At 62.1% G+C, this 18,966-nt stretch overlaps 1 protein-coding gene across 2 annotated transcripts; it reads right to left on the bottom strand.

Moving 5' to 3' along the window:
• Nucleotides 1-1,727: 1,727 nt before the first annotated feature.
• CTSD (cathepsin D) lies at nt 1,728-13,920 on the bottom strand. Of its 2 annotated transcripts, none has more exon segments than NM_001438950.1 (9): nt 1,728-2,697; nt 2,884-2,982; nt 3,075-3,219; nt 4,857-4,979; nt 7,255-7,487; nt 8,908-9,026; nt 9,454-9,577; nt 11,255-11,414; nt 13,785-13,920. In NM_001438950.1, coding segments are annotated over 9 exon segments (1,239 nt in total). In that variant the 5' UTR covers nt 13,853-13,920; the 3' UTR covers nt 1,728-2,529.
• Nucleotides 13,921-18,966: the final 5,046 nt, after the last annotated feature.

The raw sequence follows: 18,966 nt of genomic DNA on the forward strand, positions 1-18,966 counted from the left end.
ACTGGGCCTACCTGACCAGCCACCACCTTCTGGGAGACACTGGCCTACCACACAGCCTCTCCCCAGTGCTGCCCCAGTCTGCCCTGAAGGCTTCAAGCAGTGAGGAGGCCTCCATAGAAGGAGGAGAGGGTTGCCTGGGCCCGAGGGGCCAGGGCCTGCCCAGGGTCACTGGGTAGGTGACAGGGGAGCCAGGGCCTGCTCCCGGCCTCAGGCCACCTTGGGGCTGCCTCTCTCTGAGGCCAAGAAACACCACTGAGAGGGAGCCAAGGGTCACAGAGGTCACAGGGCAGAGCCAGGGCCCAGCCAAACTCAGCACAGCCAGCATTCATGTGACTGTACTGGGCTCTCCAAGGGCCTGGGCTCCAGCATACTCTCTGCTAGGGGTTTCTGGTTACAACCGTGTCTAGACAGGAGGGACTCCAGGGTCCAATCACCAGCTAGAAAACCAGAGGAGCCTGGGGTCAGACTCCAGGGCCCCGAGAATCCTGCCGGGCGGGAGGGAGCCCTCAGAGCAACCCCAGGGCAGCAGCCGTGAAGATGGGAGCTGGACGGAGCTGACAGGCTGCAGAGGGAGGGAGAAGGGGAGAGTGGGACAGGGCGGGGACAACAGGGCATGGCTGCCTCCTTGCACCTCTCTGCCCCCTCTGGGCCTCAGTGCACAAAGCATCTGACGTCGGGACATTTGTCTCCCCAGAAGCTCTGCCGGGCTCTGCTCAGATTCCAGGAATGCCAAACGTTAGGCATGTTTCCAAGCCTCCATGCCACCCCGGGTAAATGTTCTTGCTCCAGGTGTCTGCCGTGGTGTGACTCTGGGGTGCAAGCCCTGGAACCCCCTTGGGAGGAAGGCCAAGGCAGCCACCACCCTCAGGCGGAGGCATCAGGATAATGGCAAATGTCACATTCGCCTCATCTTCTAACCTGTTGGGGTGGGGCTCCAAGTGACTCCAGAGCTACTGATCCCAAAAGGAACTCTGAGCTCACCACCACATGCCCACAAACTCCTACTTAGCCCTTAAAACCCCATGGGCTGCTACCACTGCATCCAGGCAATGCTCCCAATCCCTCACCTCCCAGCGGAACAAGCACACTGCCTTAATCAGCCTGGGCATCCGTGACTGTGGCAACTGTGGCTGGAGGGGACTTCTGAGTCCAATCCCTGCAACCAGCGACCCTGGGCAGGCTTGACTGGCGCCAGCTCGGCTCACTGCGCACAAAGCTGCTTCTAGGGCCTGGGAAGCAAGAAGGCCCAGATAGGCCAGCCACCCATGCCACCTGGGGCCATTTCTTTCCCAGGATGAGAGGGCTACGGAGGGTGACTGGGAGGCCTGCTCTGATGGTCCCTGAGAGCGGAAACATCCTCTGTTCAAGTGCCATGGCTGCCTGGCTGGGCCACTTCCCTGAAATCACTCCTCAAGGCTGGCACTCATACTGGACACCCTGTCGGCCCCACCCTGCAGCCCCAGCCAAGGCCACATCCTGCCGGCCACTGCTCCAGACCTGGGAACAAGTCGGTCCCCGCTGGCCAACCAGGCTGGACAGCTGGCCACGGCCCTGGAGCCCATGGGCTGGGAGGGGAAGGGGGCCATAGGCCCAGAGCACCCCAAATGCTTGTCCTGGTGCTGCCCTGATTCAGCTGCCGTGCTGGCTTCGCACTACCCACCCCCCTCCCCATCCCAAATTGGAGCCACCCGCCCCCCACCCCCTGCCAAGCAGAGCACACCAGCACAGAGGGGAGGCCAACAACTGTATTTCCACATCAGCTGGGGCTCTCGGTCGCCCAAGGGGAGGACAGGAGTCAGCTGCAGAGGAAGGCTGACGCCAGCCCCCGGTCCCAGCCCCACCTCCAGGCCAATGCATGCCCCAGGGATGGGCTCAGTCCCAGGACCACCGTGCAGGCTCCAGAAGGTGAGTTTTATCCCCTCACTCCTTCCAGCTCATCCTCAGGCCTCCACTGGCCTCATCCACAATGGGCCCAGGACACTGGACAGGTAGGGGTGGCAGAGCCCAGCTGGGCCCAAGCTGGGCAGAGGGGCCCAAGCTCGGCATAGGGGCCCTCGGGTAGGGCAGGTTTCCAAGGGAGGGTCCGGGAGGACGGCCTGGTGTGGGGTGGCGGCTTAGCCCAGCGGGCGCTGGTAGGGCTGGGGAGGGGACTCCCTGGAGATGAAGGGAGCCCCAGGATACACAAGCTCGGCTGCCAAGCTGGGGCGGGGTCTTCCAAGTGTATGGAACAGATCTGTGCTCCAGATCAGCTCTACCCCCACCAGACAGACAGACGGACGGACAGGCGGACAGATGGACAGGTGGAGAGACAGGCGGACAGGTAGGTGGCGTTTCTGAATCCAGGGAGGGGAAAACCACAGAACAAAACAGCAGGTCTGGCTTGGGCCGCCGGCTTCCAGGGCGCCCAGGGCAGTGGGCAGGCAAGTGTGTGAGTGTGTGTGACTACGTGTGGGAGGCGCCGGGGGGCCGGGGGCCTCCTCCTCCGGGACTGTCCTCTGTTTCTGTGCTGGCACGCCGACGGCTTGGGAACTAGAGGCGGGCAGCCTCGGCGAAGCCCACCCGGTTGTTGTCGCGGTCAAACACAGTGTAGTAGCGGCCGATGAAGACGTCGCCCAGGATCCAGAGTGGCCCGCTGGGTGGCGGGATGTCCATGCCCATGAAGCCGCTCAGGCAGAGGGTCTTCCCGGCCTGCGACACCTGGGATGGCCCTGGTGGTCAGCACCCAGGCCTGGCACCAGCCGCCCCCCAACCTGTTGCCGGCTCACCTGGGGCATGCGCCCCACCCCCGTTCACCTGGGCCGTGTGCGCCCCCCGCCCGCTCACCTTGAGCGTGTGCACCCACCGCCCACTCCCCTGGGGCGTATGCCCCCTCCGCCTGCTCACCTTGAGCGTGTAGTCCTCTGGGGACAGCTTGTAGCCTTTGCCTCCCAGCTTCAGTGTGATCGTGGGCAGGGTGGACACCTTCTCACAGGGTATCATGTACTAAGAGGGGTCACAGCGGTGTCAGGGTGGTAGTGGTGGTCTTGGGGCTCCCCCTACCAGCCCCAGCCCCAGCCCCAGTCCCCGGCGCTCACCTCGCCCTGAATCAGCGGCACGGCCCCAATAGCTTTCTGCAGCTCACGCACCTCATCCACAGGGCCCACCATGAGGGAGGTGCCTGTGTCCACAATGGCCTCACAGCCCTCCTTGCACAGGGTCAGCCCGCTGGCCACCTCCACCCTGCAGGGAGTCAGGGCGTGAGGCCCCTGCCTGGACTGGAGTGTGCTCTGGAGGCCCAGTGCCCCCCCGGGAGCCCCTCTCCCATACCCCTCCCCTGGCTGGGTTGCACTCTCCTCCTCTCAGCGCTCCTGGATGCACAGGGGACCGTGAGTCCTCCAGGGCGAAGGGTGGGAGAGGAGACCCAGAGTGGCAGAGGGGATGATGGTGATGGGCATGGAGGGGATGGATGGAGGGGATGGAGGGGCATGGAGGGGCATGGAGGGATGGAGGGATGGACAGATGGAGGGGATGGAGGGTCATGAAGAGTCACAGAGGAATGAGGGGATGAAGGGCATAGAGGGATGGACAGATAGACGGATGGAGGGGATGGTGGGTCATGGAGAGTCACAGAGGCATGGAGGGGATGGAGGGATGGGGGGGATGGGGGGATGGAGGGATAGAGGGGATAGAGGGGATGGAGGGGATGGAGGGGATGGAGGGGATGGAGGGGATGGAGGGGATAGAGGGGATGGAGGGGATGGAGGGGATGGAGGGATGGGGGGGATGGAGGGATAGAGGGGATAGAGGGGATGGAGGGGATGGAGGGATGGGGGGGATGGGGGGATGGAGGGATAGAGGGGATGGAGGGGATGGAGGGGATGGAGGGGATGGAGGGATAGAGGGGATGGAGGGGATGGGGGGCATGGAGGGGATGGAGGGGATGGAGGGATGGAGGGATGGGGGGATGGAGGGATAGAGGGGATAGAGGGGATGGAGGGGATGGAGGGGATGGAGGGATAGAGGGGATAGAGGGGATAGAGGGGATGGAGGGATAGAGGGGATAGAGGGGATGGAGGGATAGAGGGGATGGAGGGGATGGAGGGGATGGAGGGGATGGAGGGGATGGAGGGGATGGAGGGGATGGAGGGATGGGGGGGATGGAGGGATAGAGGGGATAGAGGGGATGGAGGGATAGAGGGGATGGAGGGGATGGAGGGGATGGAGGGGATAGAGGGGATAGAGGGGATGGAGGGATGGGGGGGATGGAGGGATGGAGGGATAGAGGGGATGGAGGGGATGGAGGGGATGGAGGGGATAGAGGGGATAGAGGGGATGGAGGGATGGGGGGGATGGAGGGATAGAGGGGATGGAGGGGATGGAGGGGATGGAGGGGATGGAGGGATGGAGGGGATAGAGGGGATGGAGGGGATGGAGGGATAGAGGGGATGGAGGGGATGGAGGGGATGGAGGGGATAGAGGGGATAGAGGGGATGGAGGGATGGGGGGGATGGAGGGATAGAGGGGATAGAGGGGATAGAGGGGATGGAGGGGATGGAGGGGATAGAGGGGATGGAGGGGATGGAGGGGATGGAGGGATAGAGGGGATGGAGGGATAGAGGGGATGGAGGGATGGGGGGGATGGAGGGATAGAGGGGATAGAGGGGATGGAGGGGATGGAAGGGATGGAGGGGATGGAGGGGATGGAGGGGATGGGGGGCATGGAGGGGCATGAAGGGCTGGTCCGACCCCATCTCTTTCTTGCCCAGCTCCACCACTCCCCACAGGCAGCCCCACCTGCAGAACCCGGTTCCTCCAGGGTCCCTGCATGCCGCTCCCACCCACAGAACCCAGGGGAGCGGACTGCAGCCACTACTCACTGGTCCAGGCGGACCTGCCAGTAGGCCTTGCGGGTGACGTTCAGGTAGGACAGAGAACCCCTGTAATACTTGGAGTCCGTGCCGCCCAGCATCAGCTCACCCCCGGGCTGCGCAGTTGGGTCCCTAGGAGGAAAGGAAGGGAGGAGTCAGCTGCCACTCCACCCCCCAAGCACAGGAGGGCCAGGTCAGGAGTAAGGGGGTGAATGTGGCAATCGGGGAGAGCTTCCTGAAGGAGGGGCTTTCTGGGCCTGCAGGGATGGAAAGGCCCAGAAGGCAGGAGGAGGGACGGACTCCCTTCTTCCTGGGGTGGGGCTGCTCTGCGTGGGCCCAGCCTGCCCCGGAAGAGGTTTTCCTCAACCCTCAGGTTCTCCTGGTCTGCTCAAGAGCCAAGGTTCAGCCAGACATCAGGGTCAAGGCTGGGGGCAGACAAGGAAGTGAATGCCAGGAGCCCAATGGGGAGGACCCTGTCTGTCTGTCTAGAAGAGAAACCAAGGAAGGCTTCTAGGAGGGGGTGATGGCACAATCTGGGAAGTTGGGATGGCTGGGTCCGGCCTCAGGGCCTCTGCACTGGCTGCTCCTGGGAACAGCCTCCAGCTGCATTCCCGAACCACGCCCACTCATCTCCCCTCATCCAGACCAGCGATGGCCAAGGTGCTTCTGGGCAGCAGCACACTGCACTTCCCAGGACCTGCAGCCCGCGTCGCCTGGGTTCGTTTCCAAACATGACTCAAGTACAAGATTTCAACGCAGCAAATCCTGCCAGTCCCGTTAGAGAAGCTCTCTGTGTCGGGTGGTCCTGCCATCCCGCCAGGGCATCTGCAGCTAAGCTGGCCACCATCCCGCTGCCCGTCACTCGAGGCAGCACCAGGCCTGACCCAGTCCTCCCAGCACTGCTCAGGGCCTCCGCCCTCCTCCAGCCTCCTCCGCCTTTGCTTCCTGTCAACACCTCTGCAATCCCAAGTGTAGAAACCCGATCAGTGCCTTCCACCCCTCCTCTCCTCACCAAACATGCTTTCAGAAGCCCTCAGACCCTCCCTCCTGCCTGGCTTCACTTCCTGCCCAAGCCGCTGCCTTGAGACTACAGCTGGGCACTCACAACTGCGTGCCCCTCCCCCCACCTGGCACTCAGTCTGTGTGCCCCTCCCCTCACCTGGGCACTCACCCTGTGTGCCCCTCCCCCACATGGACATTCAGGCCTGTGTGCCCCTCCCCGCACCTGGATACTCATACCTGTGTCCGCCTCCCCGACCTGGGCACTCAGGCTGTGTGCCCTCCTCCCCTATGTGGGCACTCATGCCTGTGTGCCCTCTTGCCCTCAGGGGACCCCTCTTCACCTCGCTGCCTCGCCTGTGCCCCAAGGCTCCTGGGGAAATGGCCCAGCTGGTTCACCTGTGTCCTGGCCTCCAGTGAGCAGCTCAGCCCAGGGTGTTGCTAAGGAGTATTCACTGCCCAGGCAATGGACAGAGTAAAGAGGCCAGGCCAGCCCCACGGCCGGAATTCTGCCAGCAGTGCCCCAAGGTCAGGCGTCAGGCCCAGAGACTCCAAGTGCCAAGTGAGCCACATGAGGTGAACCTGCCCCTGTCAGCCCTGGAGAGTATGGGGCAGTGACCAGGCACAGCTCAGGGCAGGAGGCCGCCGGCTGACACGCTGCCTACCCCCAGGGCAAAAGCCCCCAACCCCCAGTCACCCCTCTTATATGGAACCCTCCACTCAGGTCTGCCCGAGAAGAGGAAACTAACTAAGGCCGAGGCCCCCTTCCAAAGGTGGCCTGACCATGGCTCACCCATGCTGAAGCAGTGGCAGCAGGTGGGGACCCTGGGGGAGAACCTTTTTCCCAGAAGGAAGGGCCCCCCTATGCTCCTCCTAGAGGGCAGCCAGCACCTGCTGGGGACACCCACAGAGCTGCTCGCTGCGTGGTGCCGGGGACCCACACCCACCCAAGTCACCTCCCCAGGGACTCCCAGGCCCCTGGGCACCATGCCCCCTCTCCACCATCAGCAACCCGGGACCAGGACCACACATGCCCATCACCAGGTCCAGGGACCAACGGGCCAACTGAACCAAGAGGAACTGCCATGACCCCCGAACTGGGTCTGTTCCCATAGGAAGGAGGCCCAGCTGCCAAGGTCCCAGGACCCACAGCCTGGCCTGAGCTCCTCCCACTGGGAGACCCCGGCCAAACAGCTTTCTCTGCGATCTGCTTACTCCTCTGCAGAAGGGCGGCCAACCCCTGCCTCCCGGACACCCTGAGGTCAGAGGTCAGGAGCTCTGGCCACAGCAGCAGGGAGGGGGCGGCACTGAGTGGGGGTGCCCGGGAGGCTCCCAGCCCAGCCCCGCCCTGCCTCCCAACAACGCTGAGCGAGGAGAGCAGGAGGGGAGAGGGAACCCACGCGCCCACCTGTTCAGGTAGAAGGAGAAGATGTTCTGGTCCACCAGCTTCTGCTGCATCAGGTTGTCGAAGACAGGCAGCACGTTGTTGACGGAGATGCGGGGATAGGCCATGCCCAGGATGCCGTCGAACTTGGCTGCGATGAAGGTGATGCCTGGCTGCTTGATGGCCTCCCCGAAGACCTGCCTCTCCACTTTGACACCGCCCAGGGCAGCGGTTGATGACGCTGACTTGCAGGGCACCTGCAGGCCAGGGCAGCGTCAGTGGGTCGCAGACAGGCTGAGCCCTACACCCCTCTCTGAGCATGAGGCTGCGCTACAAAACCCAGCTCAATAGATACCCCTCATCTCACACACGATGGGGCCCAGAAGGCCCAGCAGAAAGGGCTGGAAACGGTGAGCTGAACACAGCGGGGCATGGGGACGCGGGGTGAGGTGGAGCCCTCTTCGTGGGAGACTTTGGGGCTTGGTTTTAAGGAGATGGGAACCAGGCAGGAGCACAGACGGGGAGACCCCTTGCCCCACTCCCTGCTCTGACCTCTTGTTCCCACCACCACCAACAAGCAGGTCCTGCTCCTGCTCCTGCTCCTGCCCTCAGCCTTGGGAACAAGAGACAACCCGGGCCAGGAGCCCGAGAGACGGGGAAGCCGCCGACCCCAACCCAGACTCACAGCCGTGCTGCCCCCGTCCCCCTCTCTGACTGTCCCCTCCCCCAGCCCTGGATGAGGCTGCAGAAAGAGAACAGGCCAGAGCAGGATGTGGGAAGGGAACGACAGCTTGAGGCTGACACGGGGCGGAGGAGGCGGAAGAGGACAGACGGGGCAATTTCCCGTTCAGGCTGAGCGGGGCCCAGAGGAGAGGGCTCTGAGGAGCCCCTGTACAGACCTGGACTCCAGCCCAGCACGGACTGTTAGGAGCAGGTCCAGCTGGAGGAAGGGGCCCTCTTCCCAGGTCCCTTGGCCTGCAGGGGGGCTCTGCTGCCCTCCTGGCCTGCTCCGGAGCTGGGGGCTGTGTCACCGTCCCACTACTCCTGAACCCCTTGCGGCCTGGCCCACCCCCAGCAGACAGCTCCGAGGTGAGAATTCACTGAGGCCCAGGCAGGGTGACAAGGGCCAGCTCGCCCTCTCCTTGGGCAGGGAGCAGCTCTGCACAGGGCCCTGAGGATGGTGGAGCGCAGGCAGGGCCCCCAACAGCCACTGCTGCTCCCCCTCCCTTACCCTCCCAGGCTCCTGCAGGTGACTCTCTGCCAGCAGCCCCCACAGCGGGTTCCTGGCAATCCTCCCAACCCCAAGCCTCCCCAACCCCTTGGCCTGCTGCAAGGATCCTGTGCAGCCCCAGGCCCAGCCCTCAACACCTGCTGGCACCTCAAACCCAATGTGCCAAAAAAAGCCCAATCAATCTGCCCTGTCCTCCCTCCCACTCACTGTGGCCTGACTCCGGGGACCCCTGCCCCTGCAGCCCCCAGGTTCGAGGCTCTCTCTCCAGCCTGCACATGACCAGGCCCATTCCCAGGCCCCTCCTCATCCTGCTGACCGCCCCGGCCACCTGAGGGCTGGGGTCGGCCTGGGATCACCGCGCCCTCCCTTTCAACCACATACCCATGGTGGGTGAACCGCACACCCTGGCACCCTCGAGTCCCGGGAAAGGCCCCAGAGGGACTCACCGACACAGTGTCCTGGCTCAGGTATCCGGAGAGGCTGCCCGAGCCGTAGTGGATGGCAAATGAGGTGCCATTCTTCACGTAGGTGCTGGACTTGTCGCTGTTGTATTTGTGGTGGAGCCCTGCCCCGGGCGAGAAGAGGGCCCGCCGGTCATCCCGCAGCCCACGCCACGGCCACGGCCCTCCCATCCCCCTGCAGTCTACCATGGAGCCCGCTCCCCCCAAGCTGCCTCCCCAGGGTAGGATTTGGAGGGGATCCGAGGCCCACCATCATGCCAGAGCCCCAGGACTGTGGGCTGTGACCCCGGGCCTCCCTCCCAGCCACAGCTGGCTCCCTCCGCGGCCACCCCAGCCCCAGCGCTGCTGAGAGCAAGACCACAGCTGGTGGTTCACCCAGAAAGCCAGTGCCTGGAGCAGGGTGGAGGGCCGGCCTGGCTCATGGGGCCAAGAGGTGGGAGAAGTGCATTGCCCAAGGATTCCTGAGGCAGCCCTGTGGCGACATCCCAAAAGGGCAGGACCTGGGAGACCGGGCCGGGGTACGTGACTCACAGCAAGCGATGTCCAGCAGTTTGCAGTGGATGGAGGGGACCCACAGGTTGGAGGAGCCAGTGTCGAAGACGACCGTGAAGCACTGGGGAGGCGTCCCGATGCCGATCTCCCCGTAGTACTGGGCCTGGCAGGGGACAGGGTCCGTCAGGGATGGGGAGGGGGCCCTCTCTCCCCACCGGGCCTCAGAAGGCCCGGCTGTCCCCAGAGCCAAACCCTGAAGCCTGAAGGCCCATGCTGGAGGGACGAGCATCATGGGGCCCACAGCTGCCAACAGCCACCTACTCCAACCGGCTCAGCCTGCAGGGAAGATGGGCCAGGTCCCCAGCCCTCAGTCCTAATGCCCACAGGTGCTTGGGGTCTCCACACCTCTGGGTTCTGCCACCTACCCCTGCTCGACACATGGTGAGGCTGAGGACTTCCCCACGGAAAAGACAAGTCCGGAGGTCAATCCAGGGTGGGGACAGATGTGGCCCTCGGCCTGAGCCCCAGGTACAGGAAGGGCCTGCCTGGAAGACTCCCCTGGTGGCCTGGGGTCCAGGGCCTGAGAAGGGAAGTGACTTCCTCCCCAGGTTGGGACCGTATCAGGGTCTGATTCTGGGTGTCTCAGTGCCTGCCCTGCCCTCCAGGGTGAACCCCAAGCCTGGAGGGCTTCCAGGCAGAGGGGTTCAGCTGGTCAAGGGGAGAAGGTAAGCCTTAGTCACTGCCTGCCCAGCAACCCTTCCTTAATGGCCCAGGGCCTCAGTTCTCCCATGTGTACACAAGGATAGCAGGGACAGGTGGGGGTGCTGACTCAGGGATCAGGCAAGTACAAGGGGTCCCACGCCCACTGAGCATCTCAGGAGGCAGAGAGTAAGAGGGTCCTGGAGTTTGGGGTCGCCTGGGCGCCCGCTTCCCCCAGGAATAGAGCCTGGGCCACTGTCAGCCACCAGATTCCTGGCACCAGCCCAGCCCGATGTTTCTCCGACCGCCTGGCTTCACAGAGCAGCAGCAGCTGCTGACTCATGGCCCCACAGAAGTGACCACTGGCGGGGGGACACTCAGCAAATCTCCATGTGCGCGTGTGCATGTGTGTGCCTCGGCGTGCTCTCGCGCTAGGGCGATCAGGAACTGGCTGGTCGGGACCAGGCACACGGCACCCGGTTCCCCCCAGGCCCCCTCCCCACAACCCGCCCAGTCACATGCCTATGAGTCTTGGGCTTCCTGTCACAGCCAGGACTCGGGCCAAGCAGGACAGAGGGCAAGGCCCCCCCGCCACAGTGGGCCAGAGCCCCGAGGCTGGACAGCAGGCCCTGGCCTCGAACTGACCCCATAGAGCTGGGACAAGGCTGACCAAGCCCCAGCTTGCTAGGTGGCTTCCAGAGTGCTCCCCTTTGGATCCTGCTTCCCCCTGAAGGAGTCGTGGGCACAGGAGGGGCTGCTGCCAGAGGAAGAAGATGGGGAGGGGCTGGAGAGGGGCCACGAGTCACCATAGGCCTCCTGGCAGGACAGCAATAAAGACAGGCTCCAGGGCAGCCGGCCACACCCAGGCAGACCCAATGACTGCCCCCCGGGCGAGCTGGCACTGAGGCCCAAGGCCACCCTCAATCACCCTCCCAGGCCCGAGATCCTGCAACCACAGGGGCCAGTGGCAGGAGGTCCAGGATGGGGAAGACAGGAGTGTGGCTGAGCCTGGACGTCACCCTGGCCAAGTGAGTCACTCAAACTGTGCCCCTGAGAACAGGAGGCGGGAGTGTCCCCACAGTCCCAGGGAGCTCTCTGGAGAGCAGCTCCGCTCCCAGCAGGGCTAAGACCCCATACTCACGTCCATGTAGTTCTTCAGCACCTCGGGAATGGGCCCCTCGGTCACGGCCGGCATCACCTGGGAGTACTTCGAGATGGGGCCTTTGGCAATCAGGTCCTCCACAGGGCCCCCCATCTCCGACATGGTCCGGCGGATGGACGTGAACTTGTGCAGCGGGATCCTGTCAACCAGGGGTTGGGGCATATCAGGGAGGTCCTCCCGCCTGCCGGACGAGGCCGCTAACATTGCACATCCATCTGGAGGCCCCTGGGGAATCTCGAAGTCACCATAGCCAAAACCAAACTCCTGCCTGTCACCTGGAAACTGCTGGCCCACCTCCTCCGTCAGTGAATGGCAACCCATCGCCCCCCCCCGAGGTTGCACAGGCCACAGTCCTAGGAAGTGGCCACCCACCACCCACCTTGGCCCCACACACCCAACCTGGGGGCCAGTGTGCCCACCCCTCCTCTCCTCAGCCATTCTAGAGGCTCCAAAGCCCCCATGGGCCTCCAGTCCTCCCTCTGCACCTGCTCTGGTCTCCTCCAGGATGGTGGCCAGCATGGCTGCTCAGGGTGCTGGCGGGCACCTGTCACTCCTGCCCAAAGTGCTCTGAGGTAGCCCACTGTACCCAGCCCCATCACACCTGCTCTCCACCCAGAGACCAGCACGAAGGTGGCCCCACCTCCAGGCTGGCACTGGCAGCTCTGCCTGACCTCCTAGGTGGCCTCCTCTGGCCATGAGATGGGCCCTCCACGCCACCTCCGGAAGCCCTCCTTGACTACCCATCCTCCTCCACATGGACCCTATGGCTGTCCAGTGCCCTCATCCCACACCCGTTCCTGTGCATTGGCCCTTCTCCTCTCTCCATGCGGCTCCACGAGGTCCAGGACTGCACCCGGGGCCTTAGAGGCTTCTGTGCTCCCCCACCCACCACCCTGCCTCCTCCGACAGCTGCACTCAGGGCACCCCTCCAGAGCCCTGTCACCCAGCACACCGCCCGCCAGGGTGCAGGAGGGAGCTCCAGATTGAGGTCAGGGGTCCTGAGTTCCATACACAGGAAGTAAATAACAGAGAGGGGGTCCCTGCCCCTTCCCCAGGGCCACTGGCCTTCCCCTTGGTGTGAACCAACTCCTTGTTCCAAAGAAGCTCCCCTGGGCTTTTCATCACCTGCAGAAAACCTATCCCCTGCCCCAGGGACTTGAGAGTCCAAGGTCATAGCCCGCTTTTCCTGGCACATCACGGGCGTGGTCCAGGAAGATGAGATTATTGCCTAAAAGCTGATGGGCTGGAAGAGCCCCAGGTTCTGTCCTGGGGGAGGGACATGCCCTCCAGGGACCCAGGAAGCAGGTGTAATAGTATCAGTTGCACAAGAGCTGGAATCAGGTGAGGGCTTGCATTCAGCTACCCTGCCCTCCAAGAAGCCCCAGGATCCTTTCCCCACTGCCTTGTCTGTCCTCCTTGGAGAGGGGAGGCCTGTGGATAGGCTGGCAAGGTCAAGGCAGGCTCAGGCTTGTGGCTGCTCCCCCACAACGACTTTAATTGGGGTTACCCGCCCCCGGGCCGTTCCCCACAGCCTTTGGTGAGGCTCAGTCCTACCCAGCCCACTGCTCCTGCTGGCCCAGCCAGCTCCAGCCTCTGCAGCCTTCTGACCTCACCCACCTGCCCAGGGGCAGTGGACCCATCTCAGGTCCCAGGTCTCCCACAAAGGCAGAGCAAGGGTGGGGCAGGTGCCCAATGGGATGGGTCAGCATACCCCTCCTGGGAATGCAGGCTGCCTTGCAAGGGCTGGGGAGGGGAGTCAAGGAAGCCGACTGCAGCAGCGGCCCTCCTCTGCCCAGCTGGTCAGGTATGTCGGTGGCCCAGTCAGGTATATCCAAGCCCAGTCGGTGGCCTCACCTGGCGCAGCGGCTCGGCCTGAGGAGCCTGTGGGCCTCACTGCAGCACTGCCCCAGGCCCGGGGTGGGTGAGCCGGCCCACTCCCTATGCCTCCTCCTCTCCCAGGGACATGGGAACTCCTAGGGTCTGGAGGGGCCTTCCAGCCCAGGGCCTGTGATAAGAGCCGCAGGAGCAAACTTTTAAAGCCCCCAGTTCACAGGTGGTAAAGGGGTCCCTAAGGAAATGGACTCGCCCAGACTCGGGGGCTCTGGGGACTGCACCTAGGTCTCCAGCAAAAAGGGCGCTCAACGCAGACCCCCAATTCCAGCTGCCCCGGATGAGCACTACCTCCCCCAGCCCCGCCCCATCTCCAGGGAGGCTGCGGTCAGTCTGCAGTCCTCACGCCTCCCCCTGGCCCCTCAAGGTACACCTCAGGGTGGCATGGGGAGAGGCGTCCGGCACCTCTGCCCCAGGTCCCCTGCACCTCCGGAGCCCGGCGCCCGGTAGGCGGGTGGGCCGTGCAGGAGACCGCGCAGGGCGGCACAGGTGCATTCCAGCGCGGGGGGCGCAAGGGGCTCGTGGGGTCCCCAGGGGAGCGCGGAAGTCACCATAGGCCCCGGGACCTCGGGGCCGCGACCCCTGACCGTCCCCTGAGCCCCGGACCCTTAGGCTTCACCTGACGAGCGCGGCGGCAGGCGCAGCCAGGATGCAGAGGGCGAGCAGCAGAAGGCTGGGGGGATGCATGGCGGCGGCCACCGGGTCGGAGCGGGGCGCCGAGGCCGCGCGCTTATAGCCGGGATGACGGCGCAGTTGGGCCGGATCAGCTGACCCGCGTGTTTGCACCCGGGCTGGTCACGTGGGCGAGGCTGGCGTGCGCCGGGCGGGGCCTGGGCGGGGCGACCTCGGCGCACGCGCACAGCGCCGAGGAGTGCGCCCGCCACGCCCACCGCCCGCGGGGTCAGCCCGGCTCCGCTTCTGGGGTCTGGGGGATTCCCGTTTCGGCCTGGCAGGGGTCGTGGGGCGGCCCAGCCTGGAGGGCCCCGCGGGGTGACCCCTGTCCCGGCCGCCGCGGCCGTCCCCGCGTCTAGGCCTACGCGGGGCGGTGCGCCCTGGGCTCCTGCACCTGCTCCTCCCGGCGCCGCCTCGCCCCCTCCGAGACGCTCCCAGACCTCCTGCGTGGAAGCCTCTTGCAAACCAAGGTTAAATTCAAAGTCCCCAGCCCACCGAATGGACCCTCCGCTCCTCCTCAGGGCTTCCAGAGAAACCTGGAAAACCAGCTCAGGCCCTGCGGCAAAGGGGGTCGGACCTGCTCCGCCCTCTCCCTCTGGGCGCTGTGCTTAGACTCAGGCCTCACCGATGGCTCTGTAGCCTCCAGATCCCTAATTCCAACCTCACCCTGGCACAGCCTCACGTGGCAGACATCTGGCCCGAAGGCAGGCAAAGTATTCCATCCCAAAATATATTCCTTTCACAGGTTTTGATATGGCCCTGTACAGCTGTCTCTTGAGGGCGAAATTCACATTTTCTAGAGAAGCTCCTTCCCTAGGAGGTCGGGCACTTTTTAGCCACTCACGTCAGCTCTTTGTTTTGTTTTGTTTTGTTTTTTTTTTGAGACACAGTCTGGCTCTGTGGCCCAGGCTGGAGTGCAGTGGCGCGATCTCGGCTCACTGCAACCTGTGTCTCCTGGGTTCAAGCGATTCTCCTGCCTCAGCCTCCCGAGTAACTGGGATTACAGGCGTATGCTACCACGCCTGGCTAACATACTATATATATATAGTATGTTATATATATTATATATATATAATATAATTATTATATATATTATATAATATATATATTATTATATATATTATAATTATTATATATATATTATATAATAACATATACATATATAGTATTTTTAGTAGAGATGGCGTTTCACTATGTTGGCCAGGCTGGTTTCAAGCTCTTGACCTCGGGTGATCTGCCTGCCTCAGCCTCCAAAGTGCTGGGAGTACAGGCGTGAGTAATCCCACTTCAACTCTTTAGGCAAAACTTAACCACTTGCCAATCAGGAAATCTTTGAACCCCTATGACCTGGAAGCCACCCCTGCCAACCCTGTTTCCAGGCTGATCCAGTGTATACCTCACATGTGTCGATTTATGGTTTTGGACTGTAACATCTGTCTCTGTAAAATCTGTAAAACCAGGCCGGGCGTGGTGACTGTTGCTTATAATCCCAGCACATTCGGGGGCCAAGGTGGGAGCATCGCTTGGGCCGAAGAGCTTGAGATCAGCCTGGGCAACATGACGAGACCCTGCCTCTACAGAAAAAATTGCAAATTTAAAAAAAAAAAAAGTATAAAACCAAGTTGTTACCCACCCACCTTGCTCACATATTCTCAGGACCTGCTGAGGCGGTTTCGCAGGTCATAGTCCTCACATTTGCTCGGAATAAATCTCTTCAAATATTCTACAGTGTTGGGCTTTTTTTCGTCAACACTCCCTATACACAGGTGCCCAGATGGGCCTCATCCTTACTCTCCAAGTGTCCCCTGCCCAAGTGGCCACTCTCCACCTCCTTAGAGCAGCACCTCACTGGGCCCTGCCCTGGCCACCCTGGGCCCTCCTCCTTTGGCCCAGACTTGCCTGTCTCTTAACGTGGCACCATCCCTGGAACCCTGTCTCCAACTTGGCACCGTCCCTGGCGGCCCATCTCCAACGTGGCACCGTCCCTCTAGGCCCTGACCTCAAAGCTGAGCAGTGGAACCAGGTCAGAAACTGGGTCTCCTGACACTGAACCTGCGGAGGCCACGGTGACAGCTGCCCCAGGACTTCACCATTCTTGTGTACCCTGGTCCTGCATGGCATGGGGGACTGAATTAGGCCTGTTGGAGGGGAGGGCCCAGTCATTCCCCAGATACTCTGGAGCACGCAGCCAGGCGGGAGATGGAGCCGCTGTAAGTAGGAAAGGGATACTGGGACAAATAATTTTAGATAGGTCCAAGTCACACAGGAAACGGAGCCAGGGGATGTGCTAAACAGCAACCTCCGCAGCAAGGCCCCTCCAAGAAGGTGGCATCTGAGCCTGGACCCAAATGAAGGATGCTTCCCCGGGCTCTCACCCAGGGTGCATTTTCTCCTCCCAGCTCCCTGCGAGGTCGGCGGGCCCCACCCCCCCTTTACAGAGGCAGCAGGGTGTGGTTCTCGGTGGGCGGGATTGGAATTCCCACCTTTTCTGTAACCAAATATATCAGGACCCTGGCCCTTGCAGAACCTCCCCCAGCAGGGTCTGCCTGATGGCCACAAATGAGTGGCCGCCCCCTCAGCCCCGCCTTCCCACCCATTTAGAGCCCTTCATCTGAGGGGTTTTTAAGCCCAAACACAGAAGCCCAAGCAGGCAGACACCCTTGCCCTCAGAAGCCGCCCAGCTGGTGGGGGGCCACGGTCAACCTGGACCTGGCACCTGGGGTTATCACCTGCTTCCCAGCGGACTGGCATCTCGGAGATGTCAGCCGACCCCAGGTGGACTGGACTCCAGCAAGGGGTGAAAAATGGTCGCAGCTAGTGTCCCCTGAGCTGCCCTGCTCGGTCCCTGGGCCCAGCGGTGGATGAAGCGTTTGGTGTTCAGGATACTGAGATGTGCACCTGTGAGGACGCATGCTAACAGCGCGTGGCCGACGCTCCGCCCAGAGGCCCCGGTGAGCCGGCGAGGCTGCAAGCCAGTGGGCAGTGCGGATGGCCAGTGGGGCCAGAGGCACGACATGGTGGCGAGCTGTGGGGTGTATGGGCCGGTGCTAGTCAGGCTAAGAGCCTTGGACCAACCCCTGGACAATGGGGCACTGCTGAGCAAGGACCCTCTGGGGGCCCCAAGGGTGGAGAGGCCCCATCCCACTGCAGAGACCATCTGTTAATTATTACAGAGGGGGCATTCTGCCTGGGCCCCCTCGGCTTCCCAGCTCCTGGAGCAGAGTCTGGCACGTGGTAGGTGCCCAGTAATTATGTGTGGGATGAATGCCTGGGTGTTCAGGGTCCCTGAAGGACTGACCCACCAGGCAGGGTGGGACCCTGCAGGCATACTGGGTGAAGGTCAAGGGAGTGACTTCTAATCCTCTTGCCTCTGGCTCACCCAGGCAGACCCTCACAATCTGGGCCTCACCTCTGTCCCTGGAGAGTCAAGGTTGGGCTAATGGTCTCTGGAGCCCTTGCCTGCCCCTGCTAGGAGCTGAGGGTGCAGAAGTGACCCCTGACCTCCTTGTCTGGCTCAATTCCCCAGACTTCTGCACCTGCCAGGCCAATTCAGGAGACCCTCTTCCCACCAGGCCTGCCTTCGGGGCTCCTGGGCCAGTGGGCGCCTGAGTGTGTCCAGGCCCTGCCTCTGGCAGAGTGCAGGGGACAAGTCACTTTTTCATCTTTCACACCCTCATGCTGACCACATGCAGGGACACGGGCTCCATCTGTGGGGTGCTCCGCCCACCTGGAGAGAGGAGGCAGGAGGTGGGGGCTGGGTCCAGGCTCCATCTTGGCCTCTGCCATCGCAGCCCATTGAGCTTCCCACCACGGAGGGGCCCCAAGCTTCTCTCTGGGAAGCCAACCACAGGACGGGGGTCATGGCTTCTCCAGCTGCCTCCTGGCTGTTTGGAGAGTCAGGGAATCACAGGATGGCAAAGTGCCTGAGAGGGAAGGGGCAGAGAAGGGAGTCAGACCTGCTGGGTGCCCACTGCGTGCTGACACTTCCTAACAGGGGCAGGCAAGGGTTGGAGGCTATCAGCCCAACACTGCCTCTCCACGGGGAGTGCTGAGTCCCAGACTGGAAAGGGTCTGCCTGGGTGGGTCAGTCCCTTGGGGGCCCTGAGCACCTGCTCATTCATTCAACATGTGAGTCTCGGGCATCTACCAAGAGCAGGCGCTGCTCTAGGAAATCGAGAAAACAACAGAGAAATTCCCGCTCTCGCGCCGTTCATATCTAGACGGGGTGGGGGTGGGGAGGTGTGTGGAGGGGCAGACATTAAAATGAAGTGGGGGGGCCCACACAGGGCTTGGAGAGTGGAACATGCCAAAGAGGAGTCTGCTGCAGGGCACAGGGAGGGGCAGATGAGGGCCCTGAAGGAAGAGAAGCCTCTTCTAATCAGACCTTTTTTGAGACGGAATTTCATTCTGTTGCCCAGGCTGGAGTGCAGTGGCGTGATCTCCACTTACTGCAACCTCCACCTCCCAGATTCAAGCAATTTTCCAGCCTCAGCATCCAGAGTAGCTGGGATTACAGGCACATACCACCATGCCTGGCTAATTTTTGTATTTTTAGTAGAGATGGGGTTTTGCCATGTTGGCCAGGCTGATCTTGAACTCCTGACCTCAGGTGATCTGCCCACCTTGGGCTCCCAAAGTGCTGGGATTACAGGCATGAGCCACCCTGCCAGGCCCTCTAATCAGACTTGAAGGAGGTGATGAACCAAAGGCCTGGTCAGGAGGCACTGACAGGAGAACAGGAGAGCAGAGGCCGTGAGGCAAAGGGAGCCAGACTGGAGGCGGGGAGGAGAGGAAGCCGTCTGAGGTCAGAGAGAGGCAGTAAGAAGGGGTGAGACTCTGGATACACTTTTAAGGTAGGGCCTTTTGAAAGAATTTCCAGGTGGATTATTCGAAACCACCTTTGCAAAATTATGGCTGAGACAGTGAAAGAGCTCTAACTTAATCAACTCCTTCTTGCTTCTAATTTCAAGCTGTCCTTGTTCATTCCTGGGCATAGGCTGAACTATCTTTGAGAGGAATTTAGTTTATAGTTTAAACAAAGACGTTAACAGCCCTTTCCCAAAGCAGACCTCCTTCTTGCCTGGGAACTAGATTGCCTTTGTAGGACTCACGTTAGCCACACGATTAGA

The sequence above is a fragment of the Macaca mulatta genome, chromosome 14, assembly GCF_049350105.2.
Source record: "Macaca mulatta isolate MMU2019108-1 chromosome 14, T2T-MMU8v2.0, whole genome shotgun sequence".
In the NCBI taxonomy this organism is placed as follows: domain Eukaryota; kingdom Metazoa; phylum Chordata; class Mammalia; order Primates; family Cercopithecidae; genus Macaca; species Macaca mulatta.